This window comes from Parasteatoda tepidariorum, chromosome 2 (genome assembly GCF_982258835.1).
Source record: "Parasteatoda tepidariorum strain Cologne lab strain chromosome 2, Ptep-v5.0, whole genome shotgun sequence".
NCBI classification, from domain to species: domain Eukaryota; kingdom Metazoa; phylum Arthropoda; class Arachnida; order Araneae; family Theridiidae; genus Parasteatoda; species Parasteatoda tepidariorum.
The window spans coordinates 14,120,386-14,138,712 of record NC_141756.1 but is presented as its reverse complement, the minus strand read 5'-3'; the positions used below and the strand labels follow the sequence as shown (position 1 = coordinate 14,138,712).

The 18,327-nt window shown below is 28.6% G+C and overlaps 1 protein-coding gene across 1 annotated transcript in view; it reads right to left on the bottom strand.

Annotated features, from left to right (window-relative positions):
• LOC107455922 (uncharacterized) overlaps window positions 1-18,327 on the bottom strand; it is a 62,079-nt gene that overhangs the window by 12,675 nt on the left and 31,077 nt on the right. The window contains exons 5-6 of the mRNA XM_016073650.3: window positions 1,785-2,205; window positions 861-995 (exon numbers count right to left, since the gene is read on the bottom strand). Of these exons, the coding sequence (XP_015929136.1) occupies window positions 861-995; window positions 1,785-2,205 (556 nt within the window). The remainder of the gene's footprint in view (window positions 1-860; window positions 996-1,784; window positions 2,206-18,327) is intronic.

The window sequence follows — 18,327 nt, the reverse complement described above, 5'->3', positions numbered from 1 at the left end:
AAATGTACATAGGAACATGTTTAAACTAATATGGAATGTTCAGTTGCTTTACTGAAACATGGTCTAATGGCGTAAACAAAAATATTCAAATCAATATGAGTTGTCCATTTGCAGTATTATCGTAAAACATATTTGACGCTATTTTATAACCGCCATTGCAGAGTCGATGGGGTTTACGACTACTAATGTTCAACTCTGTAGCCTTGTAATTTCAATAACAATCCAGAAAACAAAGGAACTCCTGGATCAAGTATTGGGAGAAATTTACCTTCGCGGAGAACTTTTTGATGGAACTAACCCGTATTTGGATTACAAGGAGAGGAAAAACCACGAAAACCTTCCACGGTTAGCCTGAAGGAAAGAGGACTCTAACCCATGATCTGTCTACCGGTGAGGATATTTTTTCATCAGCTCTGTGGTCGGTGCGAGCCGGGTGTGGAATTCGCATCCACTAGCCATCGCTGTGATTAGAACCTGGTTCACCTCATTAGGAGGCGAATGATCTATCACCTGAGCCACCATGGTTCCATAAAACATATTGTCAATTGACGCATCCAGAACATATTCAAGTAAATATGAGTTCAGTTTCAAACTCAAACAATAAAGATATTTTTACTCTTGCAATAAACTATGGAAATTTACATGAAATGAAAACAACTTCTCTAAAAGATGCCATTTTTCTCTTCTGTGGAATGAAAACTTAGAATAAGTAGTAGTTTTTACTGTGACTAAGGGATTTTGCAACTTACTAAAGGGTTTACTAAGGGATTTTGCAACTTATTAAGCGATTTTGCAACTTACTAAGGGATTTAGAAACTTACTAAAGGATTTACTAAGAGATTTTTTAACTTAGTACTTACATCTACATCAGGAAATGTTATTGGGGGATCTTCGTATCTTCGGCTTCTTCTAGGATTGAAAGCAGATACGGCTCCATCCTCCTCCTCATCATCCAATCTCCTTGCTGCAGACTCATTCGAAGCTGCATCGTTTGCCTACGGGTACAGTTATAACCTTGTCTTACTGACATTTCATATAACTGAGCACTGCTTTGCTACATTAATGATTGAAATTTTACAGTGTGTAGTAAACTCCATATAGACTAGACATTTTTTATAAATTAAAGAATTGTCCATAACAGGATAAAATATTTTCAAAGTCATTTTTAGAGGCTATTAATTTATTGTATTATTAAATTGATTATAAGATTTTAAAATGCAAACAATGTAAGTTCGTTTTTGTAAATAAGTTGCACTTATTCAAAGCATCTGCTGTAACTTACAATCAGTACTAGTTTTAGTTTTACTAAGAAAAAAAGAATGAATAGCATATGCATTGAGTTAAAATGAAATTTGGGGGAACTATATAACTTTCTTCATTGTTTCGTTTATTATTTACAATCAGATAGTAATTGAATTTTTAAAAAAATAGTTATTATGGCACATATTTTTGTTTTAATTATATTTTCTTTTCTTTGTTCTAAATTAATAATGTGAAATTTATTATTTCAAATCAAAATATCTTTAAAAAAATTAGTTTTAAATTTTTTAAAAAATTTTTTTAACTTTTAAGATTTAGGATTTCAAAACATTTCTTTCTCGGGTTCGGCATGACAAAAAGAAGAATATTTCTCTATATCTTCTAAAGTAAATATTTTAAGATGAATTTATGCTTTTAGATTATGTCCGCACATTTATAAAACTCTGTCAACCTTTTTAACGCCGCTCCAGCAGTACTTCTATTTTTAGTATGTTACCAAAAGTAATAACTATCATAAACTGTACCTGGTTACCACTTTGAGCTTCACTGGTCGCACTACCATTACTCTGTGAGTCATTGGCATTGTTTGGCACTGCTTCAACTGTCTCTGGCTGTTTTGGAACTTCAGTTGGCGTCTGAGCTTGTTGGGAGGGTGATTCTTGCTTCTGTGATTTTTGGGATTTTTGCGATGACCCTTCGGCTGCCTCAGTCTGTTTCCCATTGACCATCGGCTGTTGACCAGAAGTCGATTGATCTTGTTTACTTGAAGACATGGCGTTGGATTTTTTTCTTCGTGCACCGTTATGAGGTTTAGGTTCTGGGTTTGAGTGACCGTTTCTTTGTTCTTCAGCGACTCGGCCAGTTAGACCAAAGCTGATACCTCGAGAGCCTTCAGCTCTCAAGCTTAGCTTGTGAAAGTATTCTTTGAGAGCACTGCTTAAATTCCTTTAAGAGAGGAAAAGAAAAAAAAATAATCTGTATTGCTATATGAGACATGTTTGCATTTAATTTCGAAACAAGGTCACACATAAATATTATTCGAACAATTTTTTTTTGACAGAAAAAATTTATTAAAATGGTAAAAAAATCAACATTACAATATTGATTTTGGAACAAAAAATTCAATTCTTGTTATAAGAAGATTCGTTGATCGTTTCCTCAAAGATTTTTCCCGACGAAATAAACTGAGTTTTGATCTTCTAAGAACAAATTAGTTTTTCTCTTGCTGTTAAGGCGACAGGGGACTTTCAAATGAAGGAAATTTCGTCGAAAAATCGATTTTCTACTTTTTGGTATTTTTGAAATTTAGGCATTTGACTGAACATTTTAAAACAAAAATTTTTTGAATCCAAGAAAAATCGAGAAAGGTATGGCGATGTTTGCTTTGACTACGCAGCTTTGTTTACATTTTCTTATCTGTAGCTAGCTGTATACCCAAATACGTTTTTGTTTGTTCTTGAAAATTAAGTTTACTTTTTGAAATTTTAAAGCATCTGAATATTTAACTAGTTCATAAGCCCTTATTTATAGCTATTTGTGTTTTTTAAAAAAAGAACTATTTGTTCTAAAGTAGAATTCGTGATGAATAACTAGAAAAACCCATTTTTCTCAAAATATCCTTTTTGACAAAGTTACGAATTTCAAACTGTTCCCGCTAAGTAAAAATTATTCTATTGAGCTGAAAATTTCATAGTGTATACTTATGTTATTAACACTTTATTTTAAAAGTTTAAAAAGTTTGTTCTAAAAGTTTTTAAGCTTTGTTTTAAAAGTTTTTAAAATCTAGCTGAAAATTGCTAGTTTTAGTATTAAATTTATATATGATTAATTTATATTTTTTACGATCTAATGATGCTACTCCTTGACTACTTTTTTCCTGTTATTTGTTTCTACAGTAAAAAATAGAAAAGGTGCTCCCAACAACTTTTTTATGTTACCTAATATATAATATTTTGAAAGAATTGTGTCATTTTAACAAACTTGCAGATGCGAGGAATAATATAAAAACAATCTAAATTCTAAATTTCATTTTTTTTAAATTTTAAAATATTTATTTGAAATTTTGTACAAAAGTTGTTTCTAACAATACAAAATTATACTGAAAATTTCAAGTAAATCCCTTGATAATTTCTAAAAAAAACATTTTGAAAGTCGTTTTAATGTGGTGCATTAGGGAGAAGCATTCTCACAAAATTGTGAATTTTTGTTAACGCGAGGGAATTAATAATAAAGCGTTTTAATTTTTTTACATGATAACTCAGTGTAGAAATGTCAATATAATTGCTAGTTTTACAAACGTATTTTAAAAAGTAGGTCATCTCGAGAAAAATTTGCATATGGATCGGACAATCTAAGTAAAAATAATTTTTCTACATAGTTGTCTCAATCCACATGTGTACAAGAAACCATTGAGCTAATCACGAAAAAAAAACTCTATTACAATTATCGTAATGACATTTTTGGTAAGACACACCAAAATCTTGGTTAATAAAACTAAAATGCACGGTGTTCAAACCATTCATTTGGTAATTTTTCCATTCATATGGTAAAGGGTTTACAGGAAATTTTTTTTCTCACAATAATAGCTCGTATTACCTCAAATTTTTTAAAAAAAATACAAGACTGAAAGTAAATTTAACCAAAGCAAATGGTTTTTATGTAATGTCATAAAAACCATTATAAACCATTATAAAAACCATTATCATTATAAAATTACCAAATTTACCAAATTCTATCAATGATATGACACAATATTTTTGTATTCATTTTACTAAAATCATTACCAAAACGCGTCGGTTAAAACAACCGAGTTTTTTCTGTTCCCATAGAGCCAAAAAAACCGGTAAATTTTCCAATAGTTTTGATTATACATTTTTTTTCGCTGTACGCAATCAGGTTTGTCTAATTATTTGTGTGTTTAATTTTGCATTTGTTTATAATGTGGAAAAACTTATTGCAAAACATTGAGAACTGAACACTTTATATCAACTTTGTTAAGTTGGTTTTAAAAAAAATAAACTGTTAGTCCAAAACAGGAAATAATATGAACTGATAAAAATAAAATTTAGATATTTATTTTTAAGAAACTGGCGTTATAAAAAAACAACGCTTACTATTTTAATTCCTATATCAAGTAAAACATCAAATCATAGTTAACATCAAATTATAGTGTATTTCAATTATTCCACACTAGATACAAAGAGAATATTGATCTAAATTCAGATAATTATTTCTCATGCACTCTTAGAATAAATTAACTAAATAACTATTAAGTTAATAACTAAATCACTATAATAATTCAACTAAGTGTTTTTTAAACATCATATTAAATACATTATAGAACAGTATTGTATTTTTTTCTGTTTAATTTCTATGATGCAAAAAGTACTTATGTACCACGAAAAAGTACTAGACTGGCATCAATTTAAATTTTTTTTAACTTTTTTTATAGCTTGATATTTGTTATTTAACCATTTTTTAATTTTACTAAAAATTTTAAATGCATCCTTATTTATAGAATGTTAATTAGTGCAAATAAATTTAAATAACAAATGAAAACACCTAGAAAAAAGTGAAGATGTTATATAGAAATAATATAGTTATAAGAAATATATATAAAGTTATAAGAAAAAGTTATATAAAAATAATATAAGAATTCTATAAGTTTTCTCTACAGTTTTATTTTATCACTTGTAGAAATTAATAAATAAATACATGTTTTTGTCTGAATAATGAAATGAAATTCAATATAAACCAAAAAATGTCAAGGTCATATTTTAAAATATTTTTTTTTATACCAAGATATTTTTAAATAAGCACAAATGGTACTTGGTTCTTCGAGAAAAATTATTTTAACGCCAAAACGAAACTAAAATAAATTATTTTGTTTATTTTGATAATATTATTTTGAAATGAAATAAATAAAAAATAAAATGAGACATAAAAGTGGATTTTTTAATCTTTCAACAAAGGCTTGTTTATTAATGAAATTAATAATAATTATTAGTGAAATTAGATAAAGATTATTAACTGAGTAATGAAAACAAATATATTATAGATCAATAAAGGTGAAGGTTATTATTCTTTTTAGAAATAATTAAAATTAAATTAATTTTTTTAAAAAAAGGAAATAATAAATTAGTAAATTATTGAATTGAAGCATAAATTTGGTAAACATATAAAATATATTGTATGATCTTCATATTTTTATTTTCCATAAAAAATAGACTAATTATTTAATTAACTAGTTAATGAACAAATAAATAGAGAAAATATAAATAATGAGACAAATATAAATAATAAAACAAATATAAATAATAAAATAAATATAAGTAATAAAATAACGAAAAAATGAAATAATAAATTGCTGGTTTAAACCATACTGTAATAACCTTTCATCTTTTCAGTTTCAGTTTATTTACATTCGTTTTTTTTATTTTTCAGTTTATTTGCATCTACTTAAATAAAAAAGCACATCATCAAATAAAAAAAGATCTAACAAAGGATGAACCAGTTCATAACTGTCAAAAATCTATACATTTTAAAAAAGCTAAGAACAATATTTAGATATTTTGGACTTGAAAAATTATCTGAGTTAGCAGCCCAAGAAAACGAAAGCCAAATATGGCAGCAGTTTTTTGGTACTCAAATATTCTTATGTATATGTTCTCACATTAAACATATTCATAAAATATGTAAGATTATTTCATGTCATTACATAAGTCAATTATATAACTCTTTAAAGAAAAAAAACTCTTTTTATATTAATAATTTTGTTATTCGTTGAGGCAATTTTTTGAAAACAAAGAGACTAAATTCAGCCAGACTTACCTTTAAGCGTACAGAGAGTTGTGTGGAGGCGCAGATGGCGCGTCCAAAAGCCGAACCTCACCATTAAGTCCTTAAATAACTTTTCTTCTAAGTTTTCTTACACGGAATAAGCAAAAAAGAAATAACTTCGCCTCAGCGCCAGTCTTCTCATTTAGAATTGTAGAAAAAAGAAGTACAATTGCAAGAGATGAGCACATCCTCCATATGTGCCACGTGGAAAATTTAAAATAAATTTGAACTTTATTAACTGATGCATCCTCCTGGTGATAAACATGTTTTTTTTGTTTCAAACAAATGTTTGACATCTGCATCTGTCACCATTAGCTGATATTCAAAATTTTAGAATTTTTTTTAAGTTCGACAAAAGTAATAAAAATTCTGCTCGCAATGAATGATAAAGCTTTTAAAACTTAAATGCAATTCAAAACAAGTTTAGAATGAAGAATTGGCATAATCTTTTACCGAATTTTCTTTTTAGCTCTACAAAAGTAATAAAAATTTTACAATAAGTGATGTCACATTTAAAACTCAAGCGTATTTCTAAATAAGTTTTGAGTAAAGGATTGGAATTACCTTTTCCAGATATTTTTAGTTATACAAAAGTAACTAAAAGTTTAGAATAAGTGATGTAACTTTTAAAGCTCAGGTGTAATTCAAAAGAAGTTTTGAGTAAAAAGGATTGGAATCACATTTACCAAATATTTTTAGTTATACAAAAGCAACTAAAAGTTTAGAATAAGTGACGTTACTTTTAAAGCTCAGTTGTAATTCAAAAAAAGCTTTGAGCAAAGGATTGGAATCACCTTTTCCAGATATTTTTATTTATACGAAAGTAGCTAAAAGTTTGGAACAAGTAATGTAACTTTTTAAACTCAGGTGTAATTCAAAATAAGTTTTGAGTAAAGGATTGGAATCACCTTTTTCAGATATTTTTAGTTATACAAAAGTAACTAGAAGTTTGCATTAAGTTTACAATAAATGATGTAACTTTTAAAACTCAGGTGTAATTTGAAATAAGTTTGGAGTAAAGAATAGGAATCACCTTTTCCAGACTTTTTTTAGCTAGATCAAAGTAACAAAAAGTCTACAATAAGTGATGAACAGTGAAAAGTTGACATCACTGTATCAAGTTTTTTACTATCACCGTTTTGTTTGAGTAATGACTAACAAATATATCTGACTTTTTTTTATAGAAAGGAAAATATGTAGGAAAGTAAAATGAAAAAATATGACAAAGACTGGAAAAAAGCAACAAAAAATTCTGTAAGTCTATTGAGATTATGTAAGAAAAAAAGAAAGAGAACCGTAAACCCCAAAGATACGAACCTGAAAATTATTGAAGGCTATTGTTCAAAATTAAATTCCATTGTTGTAAAAGAAACTTTTCATTAAAATGTGAACAAAATTATTGAAACTAACTCATTGCAATTTTGTAAAATCAATTGAACAAGTTTTATGACCTTTACACTATATGGAAGATATTCAAAAACAAAAGTCGAGAAAAACGTTTGCAATAACAAGACAACATTAGTCGGAAATGTAAAAAAAAAAAAAAATTTCATTAAACTCTGAATAATATTTTATTAGAATAAGATTAAAACTACACAGGTGGACAAAATTAAGAGATGGAAAGCATTTTCGCACATTTTTATGACGCTATATTCTTCTACGACGCGCATTTCTATGACGCTGTTTCTGGACGGTTATTGATATGAAGGGAACCTGGAACCCGATACCATCCAGCAACATTATCAAAAGGGACCATTATGCTGGTGGAGGACTCATGATTTGGCAGGGATCATACAAGATACCCGCACACCACTCCATGTGTTCAACAATGGTTCCGTGCATGCCCAGAGGTACAGGCAGGAGGTCCTAGAGCCCTATGTGCATCTTCAGGGGCGCTGTTGGCCCTGAATTCATTTTTATGGACGACAATGCGCGACCACATTGGGCTCTCATGGTTGATGAGTATCTGGAAAGCGAGGATATTCAACGAATGGATTGGCCAGCCAAATCCCCTGACCTGAATCCTATTGAACATGCTTGGGATGCTCTTGGGAGAGCTATTGCGATGCGCCAACTTCCCCCCAGAACCATTCTGGAGTTAAAAATTGCTCTGGTGGAAGAATGGGAGGGTCTTCCACAAGTCCTCCTAGCATGCATACTCGTAGTGCATGCTGTCTGTCTGTCAGGGGTGGCCATACACCGTATTGTCGCTTTTCGCCTCACTGCCTCACTTTTATTATCATCTTTTATCCTTAAGTTCAGACTACATTTGAATTTATTGGCAATAGGTCTTGCCAGTGAATGGCACTTTCATTTTTGTTTTGCATACTTTATTATCATGGAATAAGCTATATCCATACCAAATTTCATTTATTTATATTCAGTATTTCTTTAGACATTCGGGAAAATGTCTTCCATCTCTTAATTTTGTCGACCGTTGTAGCTTATTATGTTGTTTTTGTTTGGAGTGAGTGCACATCATGAGGAAAAAAGTAGAAGAAGATACTAAGATTTGTGGATTCTATAATAAGAATCTCAATGGCACAATGAGTTAGGCCATTGCCTTCTAGAGAGGGATTAGAGGTAGGTATTAGTTAGGCTCTTAGATATTATTATGAAGAATCTGGGTTTTTCAGAGCAATATTTCAGGCCTTGTATCTTCACAATAATTTGCAGTTTTTCGATTGATGTAAGAGCAAATCACCAGGAAAAGTTACAAGGACTATATTTGTGAATATTGTAGCAGTATTAAGAGCGATGGGGCATAGTGGTTAAGAAACGGAAATAATATTGAGAAGATTTGCGGTTTTATATCCGGAGGTGAATTTAAGCCCAATCAGCTTCAGATCAACGGGTACCAGCTAATTTAGGAAATAAAGGCTGCCTGGTGCATAATGCAATCATTGTAGTAGCATAATAGAAAGGAAAAGTCTCAATATAAAGGAGGCTTAATAGCCACGTTTGTGTACTAATGTTAAAAAAGTACAATGCATAATGGATTAAATGAAAAGCAAATAAATATCTACATTTTTCCAATTTAAACTTCTAGTAATATATGCTAAAATTTTCATGTATGATAAGTACATTGTAAAAACTGTGGTGTGATATAGCTCCGAATTTGATTTTGAATAATCCTTAAATCTGAGTGAAGGAACGCTTTTCTCCTGTTAACACCGAATCGAAATTGCATGTACAGTGTGTTAAAAAAACAAATAAAAAAACAATGTGTTTGTTTTTATTTAGTTTTGAATTATTGTGATGTATTTGAGTGAAATATAAAATACAGCATGAAACACTGGCGTCTTTTTCTGCGTTAAAGGTAAAGTCTTTCAATCGCGGCTCACTTCCTACCTGCGTTAAAAGTAATTTGCGCTTATTTGCAGTTACAGTCAAATCCTGCTATAGTGAACCTTCAAGGGACCGAAATTTCGGTTCACTATAACCGGGAGTTCACTATATCCGTTACGCAGGCAATTTCACTAATGGTTCCCAAACTCCTCCCTTTTATTACATTATATTCATATAAATGACTGAAAAATATTATGTAGTAGCAAAAAATGTGTTATTTTTCATCACTCTTCGTCTTGCGTACAAATAAAAATTAGTAATCTTTAGCTGATGAGCAATCCTCAACATCAGATATGGAAACACTTCCCGACTCTCAGATAATTTTTCCTGAATTTCTGTTATTCCGCTTTCTATACCTGTCTAACCTGCCATTCGAGCACATAAAAGTAGTTTCTATAGATGGTTTTAAAAATCGGTATATGTATTTATTTTGAACTACAAATTTCAAAATTATTACAAAGAAAATGGGGGGGGGGAATCAGTCGAAGACAGAAAAAAGTTCATTATATCCAACTTCCTCACTTTTTTGGTTCACTATATCCACTAAAAATAACATTATACGTGTATAGCAAGGCAAGGGACCGAACATTTCGTTCACTATATCCGGGAGTTCACTATAAGCCGTGTTCACTATAGCGGGGTTTGACTGTATTTAGATCTAAAAGAAACAGTTCATCGTTGACATTTCTTTAATTTTCAAAATCAATTAAAAAAATGTAATTGCCGAAAGGCGATCCCATAGGCAAAATGGTTGGTACCTACCCATGGTACCCATTTGCAAAATGGTTGTTGTGTAATTTTTTTTCCTTACTAATTTAGTCTACGTTCTTTGACTTTAGTCTTTTCAGCCTCGGTATATTTAGGCCTAGGCGTCGTTTTTTTATGCTTCAACTCTAACCTTTGGGACCGTGTTAATCTGTTTTGGATCCTCTTTATTTGTGATATTCACCCAAATTAGTACTGAAAACGATCCAGTTTGAACTGTAGGTTAGAATTTCTGATTCTTAATTAAAACAATTAAAACAGAAATATCGTTCAAATGTTGAAATTCTCTTTTATTCACAACTCAAGAAGTATTTATAGGATATCTCTGGTCTCATATCTCAAAAATAAACTCACCAACTTAATGCATAACAAAAGAAAAATGCGAAAAAAAGTCTCGAACACAGTTAAAAAGTGTGATGACGTCCAAATAAGGTATGCACGCCATCAAACCCAAAACAACACCCAATGGGTAAATAAAAAAAAAAAAATAAACGGCCCAGCCTTAATAACTTTTGAAGTAATATTCGAATCTTCACGTCCTAAGACTTAATCTTAATGGCTCGTGGGGTGGTCTCAAATATGCTAATTAATAAGTGCAGATGATATTTTAAATTACGAAATCTGACACCAAAACGTACTTTCTCTGAATAAACATACCTTTTTTTTCAACGGATTTGGATTTCCGACTCCCAAAATATAGCCGTAATCTTGGAAATATATTCCTAAACGTTTGGTCAGGAGATCCCTCCAAAGTTTGGACCCCTTAATGTTAATTTTACTTTTCGCGTATTTCGCTATATCTCGTGAACTCTTCAAGCGAATTGAAAATTTTTTGCACACAATTGTAAAATTTGTTTATCCAAAGATAATTTCATCTAAAAAGTAACTTTTGGTAAATATTTATTATTTTTCATTATTTCATTTAAAAATGGTCGAAAAAATCTTCATTGGAAGATATAAAATTTTTTGCATCATTTTAAAGAAGATGATGGCAAAAGGCAAAATTTGAGCTAAATCAGTGGAATTGAATTTTAAAAAAGTCTGATCTATAAAATTTGATTTCTCAGAGGCTGTTCAACCGATTTCGCTCAAATTTTGCCATGTAAAATTACATACTTTAAACTGATGCAAAACATTGTATACCTTACAATTCAAAATTTTTTTGACTATTATTTAATAAAATAATAAAAAATGATAAATATTTAGTAATTTTTTTTTTACCTGGAATTATCTTTGGATAGATGAAATTTATAACTGTGTGCGAAAATTTTCAAGTCATTTAAAAAATCTGGAAATAAGTCAAAATACACAAAAAGTAAAATTACCATTAAGGAATCTTCATTTTGGACAGCTCTCCTGACCAAACTATGGGGATCATATTTCCAAGATTGCGGCTACCCCTTATATTTTGGGGATCAAAAATCCAAATCCATTGAAAAAAAGGTATGTTTATTCACAGTACGTTTTTGGGTCTGATTTTGTATTTAATTAAAATATTGCCTGCACTTTTTAATTAGCATATTTGAGGTCACCCGCTCGAACCATTAAGATTGAGTCCTAAAACATAAAGATCCGATCATCAGATCAAAAGTTATTCAGGGTGGTCCTTTTTTTTGGTGCTATGTACATTGTTGGTGGTATGTATTTTTTTGGTGCTTTAGAGAGTGTAAAAACTCTAAACACTGAAAATACAAAACATTTACACTAAGATAACTCGCCTTCACACCATATGTTAAACATTTTCGCTTCCGAAAACTTTAATGTTGACTTGTTTTGATTTCACTTGCAATTTTTTGCAATCGAGAACGAGTTGGCGAGTGTTTACGGTTGTTTTTAATGTAGCTTTTTATCAGCAGAAACTGTACTGCGCAGTTAAAAAATATGAATGCATATTTTTAGTTGTATAATAAGAATATTTCTATTTTAATTTTCAAGTCTCTATAAACTGTATAACTGTATTAAATAATTTTATAATGCATATTTTCTATCCGCTTCTGCTCCGTTAAGCCTAATTCGAATTCGTCTTAATATTCTCTCTATTACGTGTATATTTCATTAACAACTCATTTTATTTTAAGAATTAGTGTATTCATGCTACCTAATTTCCGGAATTTTATTTTATATTGTCTCGCGAAAATTACATAAATGTGTCTCATACGTATAATATTTAACTGCAATTATAAATTTTATTGTATCTTAATAATACATACTGTGGTTGGTGGCGGCAGCTCTACACCAAGTTGTATATAAGAACATTCTAAAGATTTCTCAGCACCAGAAACTTTCTTTGGGTTTTGGTGTAGTGGAACACCACTTGTAAAAGCTTATGTTGTAGTTATTTTACTTATAGTTGTTTTACACCACAGTGTAAAAGTTTTGGGACCGTTTTAGGTGTTCAGATACTCGAAATTTTTTACAGCGTGTACTGCACCCATGGTTACACATTTTTAACGAATTTTCCGACAACAAATTTTTAGCAACTGGTATTAACAAACTTTCAAAAGTCGCCATTTATTTTCAAAATAGCGTAAAATACTTTTAATTGTCCTTTAAAAACGATTTATTGATTAAAAAAAGAATTCCTTGTTTTTTTTTAAAATTAAAAAGCACTATTTGTATAAACTTCTTATCAATAGTGCACTTTTAAATAAATATTTTTATAGACAAAAGTTCATAATAAAAATAAATTCAAAATATTTTCTTTTTCACAATGGTTGCTTACGTAAATAGCTTTTTTTTTAATTTTGAAAAAAAAAGTTAATTTTGGCAGTGGTTGCAGTTTCAAAAGTCGAATGACAGAACACAACACCTACGCAGGTCTCCTTTTAGCTTTGTTATAAGTAAAGAAAAAATGTTGGTACGCAATTTTTGTTATACAGTGCCAGATTTGCTGGATAAATTCATGACACTTTTATTTTTAGAAAAATATCTATAAGTATATATTTTCAAACATTATTATTATTTTTACTATAATATTTTATATTTTAGTATATAATTTCGTAATATATTCGTACATATAATTTCGTAAAAGTAGCTAAGGTTTGACTCTTCCTGATTAATTTAAAGGAGATCGGAAACTAAGTTTGGAATAAACGTTGAAGCGTGCAAACAAAAAAAAACAATTAAAATTAAAAAAATTTTTTTATTAAGAAATTGAAACATTACCATCAAGTAAATTAAATACTACGCTATTTCTTTAGCTGCGCGATTATTTTTCAAAAATTTTAACCTAATATTTTTTACATTGTATTAACTATGATAAAATTTAAATTAAAACAATTATTCAAAATTTCAAATTTTTAGTGAAAAACTTAAACTTTTATTTTTTAATTATTGCCATTGTTTAGTACCTTTTTTCACAGCGATAGAAAGATGTGTATCAAGGAACCAAAATTCTCTAGTTTATGTACAGAAAGTTGAATGTTTAATTTCAAGTTATTTCTATACTTAAGTACTTTTTCTTACAACACTAAAAACAGACAAATAAAAATACACTGAAAGTTTAATTTTTAATTAAAAGTTGTTTCTAATGTATCTCTTTTTTGAGCAAAAAAAAAGAAACATTATGACCTGTCGAATGTTGAAACTTTTCTCAGTATTTATGAATAGGAACTTTAAAATATAAAGTCTATACCAACAAAAACAAAATCTCTGGCTGTTTAACTATTTAAATTACCTAATGTTATTGGTAGCTATGGTGTAGGAAATGTACTACTACAAAACTATCACGCAGAGGGATCTAATTGAAGAGAATAAGTCATGACTTAAGTGCGACAACAATTGACGTTGTTTTCAAATTTTTGATTTCAATCAAGTTTATTTTTAAATAAGGTTTAGATAAGATGCCTTTCATCTAAAAAAAGATGGCTATCTATTATGAAAAGTTTGGTGAACATCTCTAAACAATTACTTCTTAACTTAAGAAAAAAAAAAGAAAGAATAAACCTAATTTTATTTTAGATTGCCACTTAAATGAATAATGGCCAGTTACATAAGCAGTTGAAGGGTAAAAATCGGATGAATGTTACTAGTAAAATCACAAGACTAGTTTTCTGTCCTTTGGATTATAATAATAAAATTTTGCGTTCATTATCAATTTATAATTTTTTTAATTATTATTATTGTAAGCATATAAAGGTAAAATAAACAGCTCGCCATATTTCATCGTTTATAAAAACAATTCTTTTTTTCTTCTCCATGCCACAATTCTTCGGTTCTTCTTTTGTTATTATAAATATTAAAATTAGCTAATTCTCCTACAGCAGTAAAATAAGTTAATATTAATTAGTAAAATAAATTATATTAGTAAAAAATATTACCTATTACTAGTAAAAAATATTACCTATTATAAGTACCTAATATTAGTAAAATAAGTTAATTATCCTACCACTTAATAAGATTAGTCTAATTTTAATTTTACTACAGCCTGCTACTTAAATGAATTAAAATTAAATGAATAACGACCTGTTACATATGCAATTGAAGGATGAAAATCCGTTGAATGTTGTTATTCAATGCAACTCACAAGAAGGATTTGTCTCTCTTTTAAATTTTTAAAACGAAATTAAACGTGTTCAATAAGTTTTTAAATACTTTGTTCATTACTATATGTATGTATATAAAGGTAAATTAAAAAAAGTCTTATTTAACCTTCTATAAAAGCAATTCCTTTTTGGTCACGCCATAATTCTTCTTTTGTTCTTTTATTTTTATAAATAAAAATTAAAATTATGATAATTTATCATAAATTCAAGCAAGTAAATCTTACATCGTATTAAAAGTAAATAAACCCCTTTAGCTATTATGTACAGAAAAAAAAACGGACTGCCCTGAATAACTTTTGATTTAATAATCGGATTTAAACGTTCTAGGATTCAATTATAATGAGTTGAGGGGGTATCCTCAAATATGCTAATTAATAAGAGAAGACGATATTTTAAGTTACAATATCTGACATAAAAACATACTTTCTCTGAATGATATGCCTTTTTTCAACGGATTCCGATTTCCGACCCTTAAAATATGGGGAGGAGGGGAGCTGTAATCTGTATTACATCTGTATACATGTAATTTGTATAATCTGTACTAATTCTTAAACTAATTATTGTTTGCACTATTTAATTAGTATATTTGAAGTCTTCAAACCGTTAAAATTGAGTTCTAGAAAGTGAAACTCCAATCATTAGACCAAAAGTTATCCAGGGTGGTCCATTTTTTTTATTTTTCGTGCTATATATTTATTTTAAAGTATATAATCAAAATTAATCATTCTAATTAAAAAAAATTATCCCTAAATAATACTTTCTGATTTTTGCATCTTAATTTAACTTAAACTATGACTTCGAAACTGCTTAATGTTCTTGGTTTTAGTGCGGTCATGAGAGTTATTGATTATTATCACTACCAAATGATTATAAAATCATTTGATGACTAAAATTAATAAATTATTGACAAGCGAGGTGAATCGAAAAGAAGGAAGAAAAGTTATATGTTATGGTTGTACTGCACAGATCCAATTAGGTTTACAATGAAGATATTGAATCCAACAAATAATATTCCAACTAGAACTAGTTTCAATCTCAAACGGAAAAAAATATTGATAAACTCTCTAAACACAAAAATATTTCCATCGTAATTTTAAGGAAACAATGATTTGGATTTTGCTTTATTTTGCCATTTTAAATCCCCTGTAATTATTAAAACTATTTCTCTCAAATATGAAATCTTTTTATAATAAAAGGATAAAAAAAATATTTTTCACTAAATACTTATTGTTTTTTTAATAATTATTTAACTACATTCTTTTTCAAACAAAATGTAAAACTTTCACTTGAATAGCCATACTATTATTTACCTTTTGAAAAAAACTAAATAAAAAATTCAGTTTTCATAAGGTTTTTTTACGTTTTTCTTTTTTGTTATTTTAAATCTTGACTCTAATCATTAAAAATATTTCCTTCAAACGTGTCTACCATTAAAATTAAATTAATTTAAAAAATAATATTGTGATTATTTTATTTGCTTTAGTCTCAATAATAGTGTTTTTAAGTTGAAATGAATAAAAAAAATGTTTAATTAGGACCATATATTAGATTTATAGAAGAATATTTTGAAAAAATGGTTAGAAAAATGAATTATATTACGTTATTATATTAATGAATTATATTACATGTATGCCAAAAATATATAATATGTATAAATGCATTAAGGAAGAAAAGTATATGCATTATCTCTTATTTTAAATTCATTTCAAAGTTAAAAAAATTTATTTTTAACTTTGTTAAAAATTAATAGTTCTAAGCTAAATATCGAAATTTATTTTTAGGTTCGACATTATTCAATTTTTTCAAATAAAGTCGCTAAAATTTTTCTCTTAAATGTAAAACTATTTATATAAATTACCGCAAAAATAGTTTTTATGGAACACTTACTTTAATTTTTAAATTATTCATGAAATAACCGTCTTTTAAAATCAAAATGTATAGAAATTATTTGAGTATCCACATTTTTATTTATAGCAACTTTTTGAAAAAATATCAATGAAATTTAAAGTTTAAGGCTAATTTAGAATAAATTTAATATGATTAAATCTTTAAAATTTATATTTTATGTGTTACTTTTTCAAAATTATAAGCCTAATCATTAACACTATTTTCATCAAGGATAAAATTTATTCAAAAAAAATTAGCGCAAAAGGGTTTTATATAGAGTATTTATTGTTATTTTAAATGTAATTGACAATGATATTGCTTTTCAATTAACTTTTTGTTTGAGCAACTGTTTTTTAAAGAACGAAATTCAAGACAATATAAAATTACAATTTAAATATGCTCAACCTTCATCTGCGTTTGCTTAAAATAATTAAACAAGAAAATCCGAAATGCTAAGAAATTAAATTTAAAAAAAAGTGTAACTGCTTACAGTAATTTGCTTTTCTTTATCTCAAATTTTTATTAAAGGTTTGAAATCTAGAAATTTCCAATTTAGCCTTTTTAAATTCACATCGTAGTTGGATATTAAAAATAAAAATTATTAATATGAATAAATAAGTAATAAAAATAAAATAAAGCATTAACTTCGTGAAAGATTTTATTCCCTTTATCAAAGCTATAATTGCTTCTTATTCTCCCGAAAAAATGAGCTTAACATTTCTTTAGAAAAAATTGAAAAAAAGTAAATAACTCAACAATTTCGATTAATTAACTTAATAATTTTAATTGTTTCCTAATAAAAGTAAACTTATAATACGTAATCTTTTCATTTGTTTTACCGCTTATTAACATTATATTTGTTTATTGACAGTGGAACTTGGCCTTAAAAAACATCAGTGTAGGGTATACCGGGCAATGGCACTGAACCTTAAAAAAAACCTTAGTGTAGGATATACCGGGCAAATGCATACCAGGCAGTGGCACTAAACCTTAAAAAATCATCAGTGTAGAGTATACCGGGCAAATGTATACCGGACATTGGCACTTGACCTTAAAAAGCATCAGTGTAGGATATACCGGGCAACGGCACTTGACCTTAAAAAAACATCAGTGTAGGATATACCAGGAAAATGTATACCGGGCAGTGGCACTTAATTAGACCTAGTATATATTTCAGACATTTACCAAAGATCTAGTCATACTAGGTCTGGTTAAGTGCCACTGCCCGGTATACATTTGCCCGGTATATCTTACACTGATGTTTTTTTAAGGTTCAATGCTACTGCCTGGTATACATTTGCCCGGTATACCCTGCACTGATGTTTTTTTAAGGTCAAGTGCCATTGCCCGGTATACATTTGCCCGGTATATCCTACACTGATATTTTTTCAGGTCAAGTATCATTGCCCGGTATATATTTGCCTGATACTCCAAACACTGATGTTTCTTCTAATCTACCGTCAGTAAGTATTAAAATATCGAATAAATGTAATTATATCCACGAATAAATTAATATCAAATCGGATGTAGTAAATATTTCGGACATTCACCAAAGCGACTATGTGATTGTCAACATTCATCGGTGAAAGTCAACAACCACCGATTTCGGTCATTCACAGAAACATTCACATCGTTTACATAATAACCTCATCAGGACGTTTATTTCATACTTTGCCTAAATAGC